Source organism: Sphaerodactylus townsendi, linkage group LG03 (assembly GCF_021028975.2).
Source record: "Sphaerodactylus townsendi isolate TG3544 linkage group LG03, MPM_Stown_v2.3, whole genome shotgun sequence".
In the NCBI taxonomy this organism is placed as follows: domain Eukaryota; kingdom Metazoa; phylum Chordata; class Lepidosauria; order Squamata; family Sphaerodactylidae; genus Sphaerodactylus; species Sphaerodactylus townsendi.
Window position 1 is genome coordinate 27,946,102 of NC_059427.1, and position 18,612 is coordinate 27,964,713.

At 43.7% G+C, this 18,612-nt stretch overlaps 1 protein-coding gene across 1 annotated transcript in view; it reads left to right on the top strand.

The window, feature by feature from the left end:
* Nucleotides 1-18,612, top strand: part of PTPRG (protein tyrosine phosphatase receptor type G) — a 703,641-nt gene that overhangs the window by 650,262 nt on the left and 34,767 nt on the right. The window contains exon 13 of the mRNA XM_048487318.1: nucleotides 9,699-9,790. Coding sequence (XP_048343275.1) covers nucleotides 9,699-9,790 — 92 coding nt within the window. The remainder of the gene's footprint in view (nucleotides 1-9,698; nucleotides 9,791-18,612) is intronic.

Here is an 18,612-nt window from a genome sequence, read left to right on the forward strand (position 1 = left end):
GATAATTCTACAGATTTTTTTTTCATTGAGTTCTTTGTCACAGAGCTGGAAAGAGGATGAGGGCTTTTATTCGTGTTACAAAAGGGAGGGGGGGACTTCTCAGATGCTCAAACTAATGTGATTTTTTGTTGTGAAAGTGGAAAAAAGGAGCACATGAAGGAATTATGCTGTTTCCCCCCAACAAATCTTTATAATGACATGTCCTGTTCTATTGCTGAATTAAAGCTTTCCTTGAGCTCATGGCTGTTCAAACAGCGATTGTCAAGGTGGCTGATTCCAAAGGTTTGCTATTGTTGGAGACAGGACTTGGCATGAGCACTGATAAAAATTATTGGTAAACTTTGGATTTGGGGAACCTGGAAATTTTTTGGTAAAGCCGATATCCATAGGCTTTACTCAGCTTTTGCTGGGTTTAAAAAAAACATACCCCAAATTGTTCATTTCAGCGCATCATGGAAACCTGTCAGTCCCCTTCCCCTGCTGGTGCTTTCCAAGCCCTGGAGGAAGACAGATTCTCCATGCAGCATGGACATTCATTCATTCATTCATTCATTCATTCATTCATTCATTCATTCATTCATTCATTCATTCATTCATTCATTCATTCATTTATTTATTAGGCTTATATTCCCCCCTTCCTGTTCCTCCCAAGTTCACGTGAGCTTAGGAAATGGTAGTGAGGGGGGGGGAGATCGAAAAAGTCCCCAAAGATTATTATTTTTCAGCTTTTTTGGCCCCAGGTGGGCTGCAGTATAATTAGTAAGATGCTGATGGTTGCGGAAAATAGCATAAACAGATAAACAGGCAGTGCTGAAGCATGAGCAAATAAAATACAAATTTAAAGTCAGTTCTAAACCAGTAGAGGATACATGGGAATGGACAGGCAAGCTACAAATCTCTAAGCCTGGTAAATACACTTGAAACAAAAAGTTGCCATTACGAGAGCACAGGTAACGCATATTAGCAAATCTAAATGTTAAACCGTTAATTGCCCCTTTTACACCTTTCTGTTTTTCTAGTTCAGTTTCCTAGCAATGAAGTTGATGTAGTTTCATAATTAGCTATCCAAGGATCCAGGAAGGTTGAAGAGGCAGGATTCTCACCAGAGGCGTTCCTCCCATTGGGCAAAGAGGGCAGTTGCCCAGGGCACCACCTTGTGGGGGGCGCAAAAACTGCAGGTTCGTTTGTGGGATTTTTTGTATTTTCAGTGTTTTTCCGTTTTTGGCCTGAAGAGTGTGCAGTTTTTAGGCTAGCAGCACCAAAATTTCAGGGATGTTTTTGGGAGACTCTCCTGATGATATTACCCAGGTTTGGTGAGGTTTGGTTTAGGGATGCCCAAAGTTATGGACTCCCAAAGGGAGTGCCCCCATCCCCCATTGTTTCCAATGGGAGCTAATAGGAGATGGGGGCTACACCATTGAGGGTCCATAACTTTGGAATGTGGCTCTAAGAACTTCAACAAGTACAAAAAGATTTGAGACCACTGAGCCCAGTCAGTACTCGGGAAGAAACCTGACCTTACCAGTGCATACCATTGTCCCAGTAGAAACTGATACAAGATTTCACTCTGTCCCTCAGCCGTCCCATCGCTCAGCGGTAACAAAGCCTTACAATCTCATTACAGACTGCATTCTGCATGCTCATCTCTCAGCTGCCGCAGAGCTATTCTTCCCAAACACACCCCAAAATTGGCCAGACCAACCCTTGATGCTATCTTTCCACTTCTTTTGTACATTGCCCCAAGGGGGGAGGTCCTATCTTGCAGGCCCCGCCAGGCCATGGTCTCAGTCTGGATGACAATGGCAAGAAAGAAGATCAGCCTCAGAGTTCCATGAACATGGGGAGATGCAGAGGAAATAGTGAAGCCCTGAACCCTGCCCACCTGACCAACGTCTTAGTGGAACATGACTTTTGCCTGGTCTGGATGAATGGGTGCCTCTGTTGCAGCTGCCAACACTCCTCCCCTGCCTTGGAGAGAATGAAAGGGAAAGCTATTGGTCAAAATATGGAGACCCCTGTGGCAATCCTTCCCTCCTGGGGAGAGAACCATGGAGTGGGGAGATTACCTAAAAAGATGATACAACCCCAGCTCCTGCAGCTGCAGAAAGATAAAGCTTTCAGGAAATGTAGTTAGACAACAACAAAAAACCTGTGAAAAAAGACGTCACTATGCAGCTTTAATCAACGCAGTCAATGAGCAACCTGTCTATACTGTAGACAGGGTGGAAAGTGGAAGACTGAGGGAATAGGCCTTCTTTCTAGGAGGTAGCAATAGATTAATGGCCCTGGGTGCCACCAAGTAGATTCTTCTTCCCATTGGTTATAAGCATCCAATCCAGGACCCAGAGGCGGAGCAAGGGGAAACCGCACTCAGGGCGGGCGCGCACCCTGCGCCCCTGCCACAGTACTGCTTGCCCTGCCCTGGAACATCTCCTCCATGGCCTGGCCATGCCTCTGTCACAGCTCTGCCTGGAGTGTTGCCCCCCTCCATTCCCATGGGCGCTACGCCACTGCCAGGACTACTAGAGAATTTCAGATATCTTCTTGGGGTTCCCCTTTCCCCTTTCAAAAATATTATTTAAAAATATATTAGTCATACCCAGCTGTTGTATTTTATTTATATAAAAGTGCAACAGGCATCTGTACTAAGTTCACATGAAACAACCCAGGGCCTCTATATCTTACTGGAGATTAGTCTTGACTAGCAAAAAAAAGTAGTTCAGGGGAAAGTTGGACAAATAGACAAGGATGGGGAATGATTAAATGAGAGTTTAAGAAGAATTCTGGACTCTTCAAGTAAAATTAACTTGTGTTTAACAAATCCTGCTTTTCTCGGGCTTCTAATAATAAAGTAAGAATGAAAAAAATGTTAGATTCCCAATTTTTAAAAAATAATTTTGGCCCCATGATTTTACCCTAAAATTATCTTCTAAATCAAACACTACAAGAAATATTCCAAATACTTCCTATACAACAACCCCCCCCCCCCATTTTTTAAAAAGTCATATAACAATGTGAAAAGCTTTCTTTCCAGAATGGTGCTGTTGACAATAGCCTATGAGTTAGCAAAGCACTAAAAATTATAAAACACTAACATTTACTGTCCTCTTTCAGAGTAGTTCTACATTTTGGAGAATGTATTTTGGAAAATAGCCATTGGTATGCCTTTGCTAGTGAATAATTTGAAAATCAGCAAGAAACTTTGCCGCATGTTGCTCATTAATTATAATTTATATCTCTAATTCTAAGGTCACTGCATTCAGCAGGGTGCCCTCATTTTAAAGGGCATTCAGCATATAGGTGACGCTCTGGGAAGAGCATCTGCTGAGTCCCTGTATCTATGATTTGTGCAACTATGAATTCAGTAGAAATAATGTGAGATTTTAGTAGCATTAAAACCAGCCCATCAGTATTTTTAAAAAATAACTTGATATTTGCAAGATAGGCAGTCATCTTTTTTACTGACATCAATGAAGAGCCATGATAAGATGTGGGGGGGGGGGGGACAATTCCAGGCACGTATGGACATAGTATTTTAATGACATTCTTCTTCTAAATTCAGGGAGCAAATCTTTAATGTACATACACTTCTGTCCTATGCATGCATACTTGGAAGTAAGCTCATCTGTATTTGAATGAGACTTCCTCTAGTGTGCACCCTCTGATTGTGAAATAACATGGGCCAATGTTTTATTCAATATTTTTGCGTGATCTGGATTAGTGCAACAGTTCTGGGTTGAGAGGACACAACCAGTGGTGGGATTCAAATAATATAACAACCGGTTCCCTGTGGTGGGATTCAAATAATTTAACAACTGGTTGTTTACAAGCACCATTTTAACAACCGGTTCTGCCGAAGTGGTGCGAACCGGCTGAATCCCACCACTGGATACAACCCTTCCTTCCGCATACCATTGTCCCAGTAGAAACTGAGCTTTCCTCCTCTACCTCCCTTCCCAGCCTCTTCCCTAGTCATGCTAGCTGAAAACAACCTGGCTCTGCAAAGTCCTTCCCTCTTGTTTTTTTCAGTAATACAGGTAACAATAGATTAAGAGAAATGTCATGAGGGACTCACGCTCGATTGAGCAGCATAGCATCTGTTCAAATTCCCTCGCCCAGCAACATTTGAATGTTTCTTGTAGTGCTAGCCCAAACAACCTAGCCCAGCAACATTTTGTTGTTAATATTTAGAGACCTGATTATAGACCTTCCAGACAGCATGTGGTTTAGTCTTTAGAGGAACATCTCCTGCAGTGGTGTGACTCTGAAACGCATGTCCTACAGCAGTGATGGTGAACCTTTTCGAGACCGAGTGCCCAAATTGCAACCCAAAACCCACTTATTTATCACAAAGTGCCAACATGGCAATTTAACCTGAATACCGAGGTTTTAGTTAGAAAAAACGGTTGGCTCTGAGGCGCGCATTACTCAGGAGTAAGCTTGGTAGTAGTCGCTGGCTTTACTTTGAAGCAACCGTGCAACTCTTCCAACGGGTGAATCACGACCCTAGGAGGGTTTACTCAGAAGCAAGCCCCATTGCCAGCAACCGAGCTTACTTCCAGGTAAAGGATCGCGCTTTAGTTCTTCGCATGAAAATCAGTGGGGTTTAACGGCGCTTAACAGGGTTACCACACTGCTTCCCCAAAAGTAGGTCTTAGGTTTAATGCTAATAATTGAGCCCAGGCCAGCCTAGATGTGTGGGGGGGGGGGGGCTCTGCGCGTTCCCACAGTGAGGGCTCTGAGTGCCACCTCTGGCACCTGTGCCATAGGTTCGCCACCACTTTCCTACAGCAATTCTAAACGTAGTTAACTCATACTGCCAGGATGTCATATCTGCTGATAAATGTTCTTGCTGCATCTTACAATTAATCTTAAATCTGTATTCTAAACCCTGGAATCTCTTATCCAATTGCCCATGACATCTCAGGGCATGTTTTTTTTTTCCTATCTCCACATTTTTCTTCTTTCTTAGCTTTCCTTCCCTAACCTCTTCACTTTAGTAGTTTTATCCCTGCAGACTCTCACAACACCTTTTCTTCTCCAGCAGTTTAGGAGCATAGATTCTTTTCTTCTGAAGTTCAAACCTTGTGCCACTAATTGCAAGGCTTATACTAGGTGATCGTAGGCTGTGTGTGTAAAAGCCCTCTTGATGCATAGAAGAGAATAGGATGATGCAGTATTGGCCCCTGCAGTTAGCTTTCTTACTGGCACGTTTTTATCCTGCCCTTACCATTTTACTTTAATGCAGTAAGGCCATCTACTGTAACTCAGCGTGCCCCAATATTTCCAAAAGCAAGGACCAAAATAACAATATTTTTCTATATGTAGCTTAGCACTGCCAACTGGATTTGAACACATTAGTAAGCACTTCCAATTTAATTTTAAACTAGGTAGGCTGTTGTTGGGTTGGGGTTTTTTTTTGTATTTTTAATATATTTTATTCCCTTGTGACTTGACATAGGATACTTTACACATTGCGTCTTGGGAATAGAGTAGAAAGATATAATCAATATCTATTGTGTTACAATGACCCATTAATGCAAAATCTCTTCTCAGTATATTCAATGGAAGGCCTAGTCGGAAGGGTGTTTTATTGTGACACTAATGAATACTGGTCTGATTTTAGGCAGGGAAGAAGCTAATTTCACAAATGGGAATATGCATTGAGCAACTGTTAGGTTTCCTAATTAGCCTTTATAGGATTTCATTAATCTCTTCAAAAGACTAAAAGAGTTATGGTCTCTGAAACACATTTGTCTTGAAATGGAAAAGAAGCTTAGCAGCCGGCAAGAGATAAGAGGCACCTACTAGGAGCCCTATCCTTATATGTTAGCATATTTTATTTGAGGAGCTCTTTAGAGTGTACGGGGCTCCAAGATCAAACAGCATCACAGGAGACGGAATATTCAAATAACAGCTGCGCATTGGAATGTTGTTCTTGTTATGACTGAATATTTGTTTTCTCCACAATAGAGCAATCCTGATGTTTGCAAGCTATGCAACATAGCTCTGTGGCAGATTCCAAAATCGCCAAATCACAGCTCCCCAAATTAACTCAATCTCTGGTTTGTCAATACAAGAAAACATGACCAAGTTAACACAACAACTCATTCTGTTTTGCTTGAGGTATACGTTTTGTCAATCAAAACCAATCCCTTTTCAGCCTGTTTTATAGATTCAAATCATGAATCATATTGCCAGGTTGAGTCGGATGATTATGTAGCTGAGCACTATCTTGAGGTAGAATCTTCTTTGCTCAGCCCCTTCTGTTATCAAATGAAGGGTGTACCAGCATCCAGTAATTAAGCTTTTATGCAATGCTGTATCCCTGAGTGGGCTAACAGCTTGATAAAGGTGGATATGGAGATGGACTCATTCCATTGTGAGGTTAAGTGGCTTTATGTCTCAGCACTGACACTTTCACTGCTGAACACCTTAACCAGATGGGATGGGGAACTTGACGGGAATGAAATTGCCATACAGTGTTCTTCCTTGTATATCAGAAAATGCAGAAGAAACTGAAGAAGAAACAAACCAAGGTGGGGATAGAGAAGAACAGAGAGAGCTGAACTTAGCAAAAGGAAAATCAGTCATGAAAGGCTGTACATGGTTTGACTTCATTCTTTAATTAGCCCTATCCTTGATCGTCCTTGATCCATTTTATTGATATCTTGTAAGTCTTGAGACTTGACTTGAACAGCCCCAGATAGCCCAATTGTTAGATCTTGAAAGCTAAGCAGTCAGCCCTGGTTAGTATTTGGATGGGAGACCACCAAGGGATACCAGGGTTGCTAGTCAAAGGCAGGCAGTGGCAAACTGCCTCAGAATGTCTCTTGTCTTGAAAACCCTGTGGAGTCACTATAAATTAGTTGCAACTTGATGACACACACAAAGTTCCTGTGCAAATGTGCAGAAGTCTGAAGTCCTTATCCTGTATCCTATCTATGGAAGAAGGGCTAAATAAAAAATTTCCCTGCTAAACAAACATAGATGTGTCGTTTAGGGTTGAAGATTCGGACAGTCCAAATCTGGATTTTGACTGAATCTGCATTGATTCGGATAGATGTGGACAAGCAGGGTCCGAATCTGAGCTGTCCGAATCCCATCTGATCCAAATCCATGGATTTGGATCACCAGCCGAATTGTGTTTTTGGTTTTTTTTTGGTGTTTTTTCATGTTTTGGCCTGCAGGGGGTGCATTTTTAAACATATTGGCACCAAAATTTCAGGGTATCATCAGGAAACTGTCCTGATGACACCTCCCAAGTTTGTTACAGTTTGGTTCAGGGGGGCCAAAGTTATGGACCCCCAAAAGGGCTGCCCCTATCCCCCATTCTTTCCAATGGGAGCTAAGGAGATGGGGGCTATCCTTTTGAGAGTCCATAATTTTGGCCCCCCTGAACCAAACTGCACCAGACCTGGGGGGTATCATCAGGACAGTCTCCTAATGATACTCTGAAATTTTGGTACCGATACATCTAAAAATGCACCCCCTGCAGGCACCCCCAGAAATTTGCCCAAGATTCTTTTTTTTGCAGTGACTTAGCTGCATTGCTGTCAATGGGGAATTTCTGATAGAGGGATGACGAGTGCACATTTCTCATGGTTTGGGTTTGGGAAACTTTGCTTCAGGGGGCAGTGGGAGATGGGCCCTACCCTTTTGGGTTCCCATAGAATTGAACTCTCTGAAGCAAAGTTCCCCAAACCTGGATGGTGTCATCCAGAGACTCTCCTGAAGACACCCTGAAAGTTTTGTGACCGTACCTTCAGAAATGTGCACCCCACAGCCCTCCAACAAAAATTCCCCATTGACAGCAAATCAGAAGTCACTGCAGAACAAAGAATCTTGGGCAAATTTCTGGGGGTGCCTGCAGGGGGCACATTTTTAGACGTATCAGCACCAAATTATGAGGATATCATCAGGTGACTGTCCTGATGATACCCACCAAGGTTGGTGCAGTTTGGTTCAGGGGGGCCAAAGTTATGAATCCTTAAAGGGGGGGCTATTCCCCCATTGTTTCCAATGGGAGCTAAGGAGATGGTGGCTACTCCTTTGAGAGTCCATAACTTTGCCCCCCCCCGAACCAAACTGCACCAAGCTTGGGGGTGTCATCAGGACAGTCTCCTGATAATACCCTGAAATTTTGGTGCTGATATGTCTAAAAATGTGCCCCCTGAAGGCACCCCCAGAAATTTGCCCAAGATTCTTTTTTCTGTAGTGACTTCTGATTTGCTGTCAATGGGGAATTTCTGTTGGAGGGCTGTGGGGTGCACATTTCTCAAGGTACAGTCACAAAACTTTCAGGATATCTTTGGGAGAGTCTCTGGATTATACCATCCAGGTTTAAGGAACTTTGCTCATGGGGACAGTGGGAGATGGACTCTACCCTTCTGGGGGCTCATAACATTAAACCCCCTGAAGCAACGGCCACCAAACCTGGATGGTGTCATGTAGAGACACTCCTGAAGACACCCTGAAAGTTTTGTGGGTTTACCATGAGAAATATGCACTCCACAACCCTCCCACTGAAACTTCCCATTGGCTGCAATGGAGCCAGCCAGCCACTACAGAGCACAGAATCTGGGGAAATTTCTTTGGGTGACTGTGAGGGGCGCAGTTTTAGAGTTACTGTCACCAAAATGTCAGGGTATCATACGAGTACTGTCCTTATGATACTCCCCAAATCTGGTGATGTTTGGTTCAGGGGGTTCAAAGTTATGGGCCCTCAAAAGTGTAGCCCCTATCTCCTGTTAGCTCCCATTGGAAACAATGGGGGATTGGGGTACCCCTTTTGAGGGTAAATAACTTTGCCCTCCCTGAACCAAACTGCACCAAGCTTGAGGGGTGTCATCAGGACAGTCTCCGGATGATATCCTGAAAGTTTGGTGCCACTAGCTTTAAAATTGCGCTCCCTGCATGCCAAAACGTGTAAAACCACCAAAAAAATTAAAAACGGACCCGAATTATTCGGATTTGCCCAAATTTTCGGTCATATCCGAATTGGCTATGATTTGGATTCGGGCATACAAATCATTTTATGCCCTCAAACATCCGAATCTGAATTTTACCTAATTTTTTTGATATCGACCAACCCTAGTCATGATACCTCAACCATTTTTCAGACAAACATGACTGAAGAAACATTTAGGAAGCCCTTAACTTTAAAAGTCAGTTATGCAAATCTATTTTGTTTCTTCTGCAGTTATGAATTTCTTCTTTCAGGGCTTCTATAAAATTATAATTAATCAAATAAGGTTTTCCGTTCAGCCACCCGAGGTTGAGCAATAACAGGTCTGTGATGCCCTTAAACTTCTTAGAGGGACAAGTGGCGTTCAGCCACCCGAGATTGAGCAATAACAGGTCTGTGATAATTAATAAAATAAGGTTTTCTGTTCAGACAGATTAATAAAACAAGATCAAGATGTGGCAAAACCACAGCAGCCTGGTGGTTAACTGATGTACAAGTTAGTGCCAACATCTTGAGTAACATTTATTCTGTACCCATTTTGCTATATGTAAACTGAATGGACATAACCTGGGGCTAGATTCAGTTGAGAAGGTGCACTGAGCCCTCTTTGTAATCTACCTATTAGCCAACCATTAGTCTACAGAGGTGTTACAAGTCTTATAGGAAAACGCCAGTTCTTATGATGAGAAAATACTACGGATCAAAATATCTTCTTTTTTTAATTTTGCAGATGACATGGAAGCAATTCCTGTCAAACAGTTTGTGAAGCATATCAGTGAGCTGTATGCCAACAACCAGCATGGATTCTCAGAAGACTTTGAGGTATGTGTTGGAAGCCTCTCACTTAAAGGTTTCTGCTTCTAAACAGCCTTGGATAAGCTAAGAGTGAATTGCACAAGAATGAGCCTGTGATTTGAAGGGTCTAGCACAAGAGATTGGGAGATTCTAGTACAACATCCAAACAGTGCACTTGAGTTCTTATGCCTCTGCAGCTCCTGAGTGAGAAGAACAGAAGACTGTCTGAGGCCTACCACGTGGGTTAGATGTGGAGGGGGGGAGCAGGTCATGGGTGGAAGGTTGGGCAGGCAGAGGTGGTAACCTGGCTGAGTTGTGTTTGAGGCACACAAAAAGTTCAGAGACTGTGGTTGCAGGAGGATTCATCATGACAGGTTGCCCACTTTTTAAAGCTTTTTCAGAACATGGTGGGTTGTGGCCTGGAAACATTTTGATAGATGTGTTCTGCGCAGCAGGGGCACTAAAAAGGTCGCTCTGTTTATGCTGCGCAAAAAAAGTTGTGCATTGTTAAATTATGCGTTTGGAAGTTCAGTAGATCGTAAAATGTAGTTCACTGTACAGACATGCGAAATGGTTTCTTATTTCGATACTGCACATAAAGCACGTTTTTTTAGAGAACTGTCTTAACATGAATCTAACCAATCATACAGTTATCTTCAGAGGACTTGCCCAACCATCAGTGGCCACTAGAGATAGGGCTATATCCTTGCATTTCCTTTCTTTGCGTTTTAGGAGTTCCTGCTTTTATTAGTTTTAAGTACCAGGTGAAATCATTTTTATTTTCCAAGGCTTTTAAAAGTTAGCCCCAAGTTAATTCTGACCCATGGGGTGATGTCACATAACATGTTGCTGGCACGTGTCAGCTACGGCAAGGTCAGTCCAAGGTCGAGGCAGGCAGCAGGCAAGGCATGGTCAGGCAGTCTGCTAGTTTAGGCCAATGAGAAGGCTGAGAACCGGGAGTTCAGAAAAGCTGAGCAGGGGACCAAGTGCATGAAGCTTCGCAGTGAAGCGTATCTGTAGCACCCAAACCAACCAGAGCTCCTTTCTAAGCCTAAATAGGCTGTCAGGTCGAAAGGTTGTGAATTTCTGCAAGGACTCTCTCCCCGAAGGTGTAAGGTTCAAGCCTCTTGCCATAGCCGAATAATCTTATTATATTACTCACCATCTACTGATATAATTCAGGTTTTAGTATAGTTATTTTTTTATTGTAGAGTTACAGTATTTTTATATGTAATGTTTTACCGTCCTAAGCGGGAATGGTTGGGGTATAAATGCAATCAATAAATAAAGCGTGAGGCTATTCTGGCACTTTCTCTTTTCTACACCCGTTCCAGCCTCTCTTTCTGCCTCCTCCATGCAGCTCATTAATCTAGCTCGTCTGGGTCTCAGCTGTGAGGCATCTCTCTCAGCTGGGGGAGGGGGGGAGAAAGGGCTTGGAGCTGGTTCTGCCATTTGCATTTCCTGTCAAGGAGCCAACCTCTGATATATGGTGTGCATCCGGTTCCTCACCTCCCAGGGACTGGTTCATGACACATTATAGGCAGACCTTGTTTGCGGGAGGGGTTGCTATTGCCTTCCCCAGTCATTTACACTTTACCCTCTGCAAGCTGGGTTCTCATTCGACTGACCTTGGAAGGATGGAAGGCAAGGTCAACCTTAAGTTGGCTGCTGTGATTCATACTGCAACTGTATGGTTGTTTAATCTGTTTTTGTTGTTCTTTTGGCTTTTTACAACTTTCTAATGTGTGTTTAAAACGGATGTTGCGCTGTTGTTTTACTAAACGCATACGGCATTTTATTGACGGATTGATTTCGGGTGTTTCCGCGCTGCCAGCTTGAGGCAACTTGCAATTAAAAAACACAGGACATATTTATTAACAAGTCATTTTTTAAAAAACAAAATCATTAACGAGCCATTTTTTTTCAAAAAAAAATAACTGCCTCATGAACCACGTCGTTGTGAGTGTGGGAAAAAAAATATTGTAAACAAATAAGGAAAAAATATTTAATTGAATAAATAGGATGCCCGTCGAGTGATAAAAAAAAAAACTGGAGGGGGGAGCAAGAGATTAACGAGAAAGACATTAACCATTTTAAGCATAAGATTCAGGCTGTGCAGCTGTGCTCCCAACTGATTTGCATGTACTCTGTGGGTTTACAGACTCGTGTGCGTTTATATAAATACTGTTTCGTGCTTAATGATGGTGGCAGGACTCGGGCACTAATTAACAAAAACAGTTATTCCAAAAGCCAATATTAACAGCTCCATTCCCCGATTCCCTTTCAGCCTGCTCACAATTGAGCTTTGAAAATAATGTCAGGAAGGAGGGCTCTTCCAACCCTCTCGGCCAAAAATAGCATGCAGCTGTTCTGCCACCTCCACTCGTGCTGGGAGAAGAGAAATACGGTTTGGGGGCTTGACACACTTCAGTACCCAAGTATTAAAAGTGCCATGACTGAGTCATAAAAGGCAGCTGTATTTACCAACTTATTGGCCCGAAATTGCCTGTTTGATGTCGAACACCTGGTTCCTCAGCGTTTCTCCTCTTCGGTACAGCCCTGTCACGCCTCTCCTTCGCTGCCTTTTGGTCTTAGCCTTTGCATTGTCTGACAATTTAGAAACAAAACAACAGAACATCCCACTCTGGCAGCCGTATCCGTTTTGTATTCATGAGGACAGCGGCTGCGCAAGGTGTTAGAAGTGATTTAGTTAAATCGACTGTTGGCTGGATGACTGAACAGGAATATTGAGGCATTTAACAATGTTGACGGTATTCAGGACAAACATTTATCCTCTTGAGAGTAGAATTTGATGGGAATGATCAAATGCAGAGCTATCTCCTCAATTATTTATGAATTGAGTCCCCGGTGCTATTCATCTCAGCTGGTTTTGACACCATTTAATTATTCAAAACAATCAGCTACACATCTGTAAACTTGCACTGACTCGAAGTGGGCTTTGCTTCATATGTGTTTTAAAAAAAATCACAGCCATTAATGGGCAGTTTCTGTTTGCTCTGCGTAATGGAGGGAGATATATTACTGAAATAGTCATTCCGAATGCCAGTTCTCCCTCAGTGACTGCCTGTTAGTCATGAATGAGTGTTTTGCCTATTAGTTTTGATTTCTAGAGTTGGGTATTTCCACTAAAGAGAACTATAATAATTTTCATAACCATATAATGCCAAAGTCAGAATCTAGTTCTGCAGTGATAAATTGGAGTGAGGCAGTCGAGTACTTGCATAGACTATGATCGTTATGAATTCGCTGTGGCAGACATGGGATGCTTCGGGTTTCTATGTTTGTTCCTTTCCTAGTTTCTTCGCAAGTGCCACGCTTCGAACAACCATTCCTTGAAAAGCCAGCAGTGAATTTGTCCTTTGTTTGATATGCCACGGGGCGCATGTGTGGACAGCCCAGCTCAAATTAGTTTGTACGCTAGTTCTGTCTGTGACAGATAAGCCCGATGATGTATGATGGGTATAGTCTTTCTGCACTCCTGTCCTGCCTCCGTGAAATGCAGCCAGAACCTTGCCCAACTGTCAAACTCCAGCTTAATGAGCTCAGAGTAATTTTCTTGCTCCGATACCACCTGCCACAGTATCGGATTTGAAAAGCATATAGCTGCCCTAAGAACCCAGTAGAGCCATGATGTCCATCACCATCCGCAAGTCAGAAGAGAACACTGGGATATTCCGCTAGGAATAAGGGTGCCTGAATGGCAGTCAGGCTATGCATGTTTCCTGTATTGAAGCCTTTTAATAATTGCTTCCTGTGCGGTGGCTTCCATGTCTCAAACGCAGTTCTCCCAAATGGAGGCAGGGGTCTCAAACACACACAACTATCATCTGCCCTTGGGACTATTGGGTAGATTTTCTTTTTCTTAACACTTGTGATGGGAGTGCCAATTAATTAGATTTGCTCTCAGATAGAATAATAGAACCATAGAGTTGGAAAAGGCTACACAGGCTATTCAGTCTACACCCCTGCTTAATGCAGGCTAAGCCTAGAACATCCCTGACAAGTGTTTGTCCAACCACGGCTTTAAGACAGTCATTGGGGGGGAGCTCACCACGTCCCTAGACAGCTGATTCCACTGTTGCTCAACTTTTACAGTTAAAAAAATCCTAATATCCAAGCAGAACCTTTCTGCCCACAATTTATACCCAGTATTGTGAGTTCTATCCTCTGCTGCCAAGAAGAACACCTCCCTGCTCGCTAAGTGACAGATGCTTCAAAGATAACCGAATAATAGTATAAGGAGGGGGTGGGGCAGAAGCAAACGTTCATATTTGCCCTATTCCCTTATGTAGTTTTGGATGCTACTTAGCCCCATTTTCTGCCATCCCTTTGGAAACTAGCTGGAGGATTTGCGTACTCGTGCTGTTAGGAAACAAGATACTTTGCCCTCTTCATGCAGACCTCTCCTTTCTTTGGAATGGGAATTTTTAATCTGTCTCTTACTAAATGTGGGAAGGAGAAGGTTACCTTAGTTAAGAACATAAGAACAAGCCAGCTGGATCAGACCAGAGTCCACCTAGTCCAGCACTCTGCTACTCTCAGTGGCCCACCAGGTGCCTTTAGGAGCTCATCTGCAGGATGTGAAAGCAATGGCCTTCTGCTGCTGCTGCTGCTCCCGAGCACCTGGTCTGCTAAGGCATTTGCGATCTCAGATCAAGGAGGATCAAGATTGGTAGCCATACATCGACTTCTCCTCCATAAATCTGTCCAAGCCCCTTTTAAAGCTATCCAGGTTAGTGGCCATCACCACCTCCTGTGGCAGCATATTCCAAACACCAATCACATGTTGCATGAAGAAGTGTTTCCTTTTATTAGTCCTAATTCTCCCCCCCCCACCCCAGCATTTTCAATGAATGCCCCCTGGTTCTACTACTGTGAGAGAGAACAATTTCTCTCTGTCAACATTTTCTACCCCATGCATAATTTTATAGACTTCAATCATATCCCCCCTCAGACGTCTCCTCTCCAAACTAAAGAGTCCCAAACGCTGCAGCCTCTCCTCATAAGGAAGGTGCTCCAGTCCCTCAATCATCCTTGTTGCCCTTCTCTGCCTGTTCTGTCCTTCACTTCTCATGAAAGAAGATTAAGCAGGGGAATCCCCAAAAGAGTTGGCTCTAAATGTTTATAATGTGTATTGGATTTACAGCCCAAATAATTTTATTTGCTTTGCCTCAAACTCATTGGTGGAGCTGCTGCTGAAAAAAATTAGAAGTGGTAAATCTAATCCTCTTAGTCTGGTCTCTTGCCTGTGAAGGCACAAGAGCTGTAGAGGCACAAGAGCTGTGATTTTGTCCCAGGTCCGAATCTGAGCTTTGGGTCCCAGAGAAACTGAAAAATATCTTTATCCTCCAGTACCACTGTCTTCCAATACTCCCCAATGCCAAGCAAGTTTGAACCAGTCCGTGCAGGTTCATGAACTAAATGGTCAGGAACTAAAACTAAATTTGCTGAATTAATCTCTGATGTCATGGTCCTTTCAGACCAAGATCTTTAAAGGTATTCAGATTTAAAGGTGAAGGCTAAGAGACGATACTCCAACTTAAAGGACCAAGGTACATGATAAATTTTTAACAAGGCCTCTCAGGGCTTCTGGCTCACTTTCCCCACAGCTGCCGGGGGAGGAGGGGTCTTTGCCTTTCTTTTAGTGCCATTCTGTCCAGACAAAAATATCCAGGAAGTGCAGTATTTGCCCCATTGCACAACAGGATTCCCTTGACTCCAACTCAGTGAAAAAGTATCACATAGTTTGACACTAGTATAGTGCTGGAGAGTGTTCCAAGAGTCCACGTGCATTTTGCTATGTAATTGAGCAGTGAGTTCCCAACAACAAACCGGAAAAAGTGAAGGACGCTGGGAGACGTAGTCCAGAGTGTGCCATTTCTCATGTACAGAGAGGCTGATGAAACTACAACTGCAAGACTCCTCACTCAGCTGGTAACATTTCTTAAAGCTCTGGGCTCCTTTCAGGGCTATCCTATTCCTTGTCTGAGCCTTGTCTCCAGGCCTAGGCTATTTGTGGGGTGGGAAGGCCTCGCCACATCTGGGACGGCTCTGGCTGAGGTGGTGAAAGCAGGGCTGGGGGGGAGAGAGATGCTACCAAACAGACCCATGGAGGATGGGGGAGAGGTGTTTTTAGGGTAGCAGTGTCTCTACCTGTCTTGATACCCTTAGAGGCATCACAGCAAAGCAGTGCCAAGATGGATACCATCCCTGCATTGGCTCAGTGTTACCAATAAGGACAGGTCTCCTGCCAACATTAACTTACAAATAGCCAACCACACTTTTTCCTAAAGCAATCTGGAAAAGACAATTCCTCTGGCCTGGGAAAGACCAGTTTCCTTTTAGCCATGGCACACCTGCCTCTGTGAAACAAAGGTTATATTAACTGATTTCTTCAATGTTCACTTTTCAGCTATTCTCCTAAATACTAATCCCATCTTCCAGCTTCTTGACTAATTTCTCCAAAAGACCACCTCCATTTGCATTATTGGCATTATCCCGGAGCTGTAATTGCATCAGTTCCAGTCTAAAATCTAATCATCTACAGGCACTCCCAGGCTTAGAATATTAAGCCAAAGGCCAATTACCCACAAGGCACCTGCTGCATAATGTGGCAAATGTCTGTCACAGCAAGATTTCTTGACAGGACATATTTCCTCAGCCTCGCTTTCATTTTCTAGTTCCCCTGTGGCAAGCAAGACCACTTGTAGAATGAATTTAATTTTGCTTCATCACCAGAGCAGGTAAATTTTCCAGTGACCTCAGCTTTGCTCCATACCTTTTCCCTCCACCTACGGAAAGCCTGCCTAGCTACACCATGCCCACTCTTCACTCTGCCATCCATGTCTTCCCCCTTGCCTCATTCCATGTTCCTGACTCCTGTCTGTTTCTCTAATGCTCATTTTGACATATCAATGTAGATATAACAAGTTGGCTTTTGCAAGGAACAGAACAAGCCGGGTCTGTTTCTGGCTCCAGTCCAACTCCCCCACTGTGTTTCTGCCCTCTGATGATTGAGAGGACTTTTTGAAACTTGTTTTTCAGACAAGCCTCTCTCCTGCAAGAGGAGCGAGAGAAAGGCTGGGAGGTAGAGAGAAAAAGAGGAAGAGTGTGTGTAAAGGGGAAGGGAATGGGAAGAATATCAGCTGTATAGTACTGGGACTACTGAGTGTTATGAGATGCGTGCCTTTAAGATGGGCAGTTAAGGCTAGCTGCGGGGAGGACTGGGCTTCCTCCTTGTGAATAAACAGAGAAACGTGAGGAGACAGAGGTGGGGCTACCAGGGGCGGGGTGCGCCACACACCGGGCACATGATTTTGGGTCACATGGGGGCGCAAAATTCCTTCTGACCCCTCCCCTTTCCCCAGGCTTCATCCCCTTCTCCCCCGCAGCGCCCCCCACCCCCCTTTCCACACTTACTTTGGTTCCTATCCTTTTCCTAGAACTTTTTCAGGTTGAAAAAAGGCCTGTTCACAGTACAGGCTAAAAACGGCCTGAGGAACTACAGTTCCCAGGAGATCTTGGGGCTCACAAGGTCTCCTGGGAAGTATAGTTCCCATCAGGCTGTTTTTAAGCCTGAACTGTGAATAGGCCTTTTTTTCAACCTGAAAAAGTTCTAGGAAAAGGAAAGGAACTAAGGTAAATGTGGGAAGGGGAAAAGGGAGGCACCTGGGGGGTGGGGGCAGGGCGCTGCAGGGGGGTCATGGGGCGGAAAATATAGACTGAGCACCGGACGCAGTTTGGCCCAGCTACGCCTCTGTGAGGAGACCACACTTAAGTCCCACTGTGTAGCTAAAAGGTCTGAGCTAAGCGTTCTATGAGTAATGGGCCTAAAGGTCCTCCTCTTGTTTTCTCCTAGAGAACAAGAGCCACCTTTGTCCTGGGAAGGTTGGATTATTTGACATCGCTAGAAGGCATGATTTCCCCTATAAAATAGCTGTCCACTCTGCAGTCAGTGCTCAATGTTTTTGAACTACACTTATGGTTGAGGTATTCTGCATCCAGTGTATTCTGAGCTGCCCTAGTTCAGTTACACTGCCTGCCAGCTGTTTTCATTCCATCTGTATCAGAGCTCAATGCAGGCATTAAATCCTGCTTTTCTGGATCCCCTCTTCAGGGTAAAGCAATTATCACCTCATTCCACACAGCTATGACCTATTCCAGACCTATATCCTGACCTCTACATCCTGGGACTAAGTGAATTATCTGTGTGTTTTGTACTTTTTATCATTTTACTTTGTATGCTAGGAGGGCAAAAATAGGCAAGCTGGATAGGCAGCTCCCATGTGCAAAGTTGAATCTGAACTTTGCAAAGGGAGATGTGGAGATGCGAAGAACTCTCCCCATCTTCACGGGCACCCTGCTGGCTGACACACACCCCCTTTTCAAAACTGGGTTGCAGCTTTGCAAATGTGCTGGGCCTATGAAGTTGGGGAGATCTCTCCCTATCATCACAGGCACTCAACAGTGACAGGTTTTTTGTCTATAATAGCTTATGAAATCAGGGTGTAGTTTGAACTGAGTGTTCCAGAACTCTGCTCCCCAAAGAATGCCATACTGCATATGTATTAATTGCTTGATTTTGAAACCATTGCAGCTTCCTTTCTACAATTGACTGCACAAGGTGCGGAACAAAAATATGTTGAGGCTACAGATTGGAGAGGAAAGCATTAACATGTTCTTGCCAGTATATCTTTTATTGTTTAAGAATGTAGGTGTCAGAGTTTCTTTATAATGAAAAAGGAAACCAAATTACAGTGGTTCACTGAGGGTCGTAACTTTTTCACTGTCTGAAGTTGTATAAAAATGTCTTTGCAATCAGCCATTCT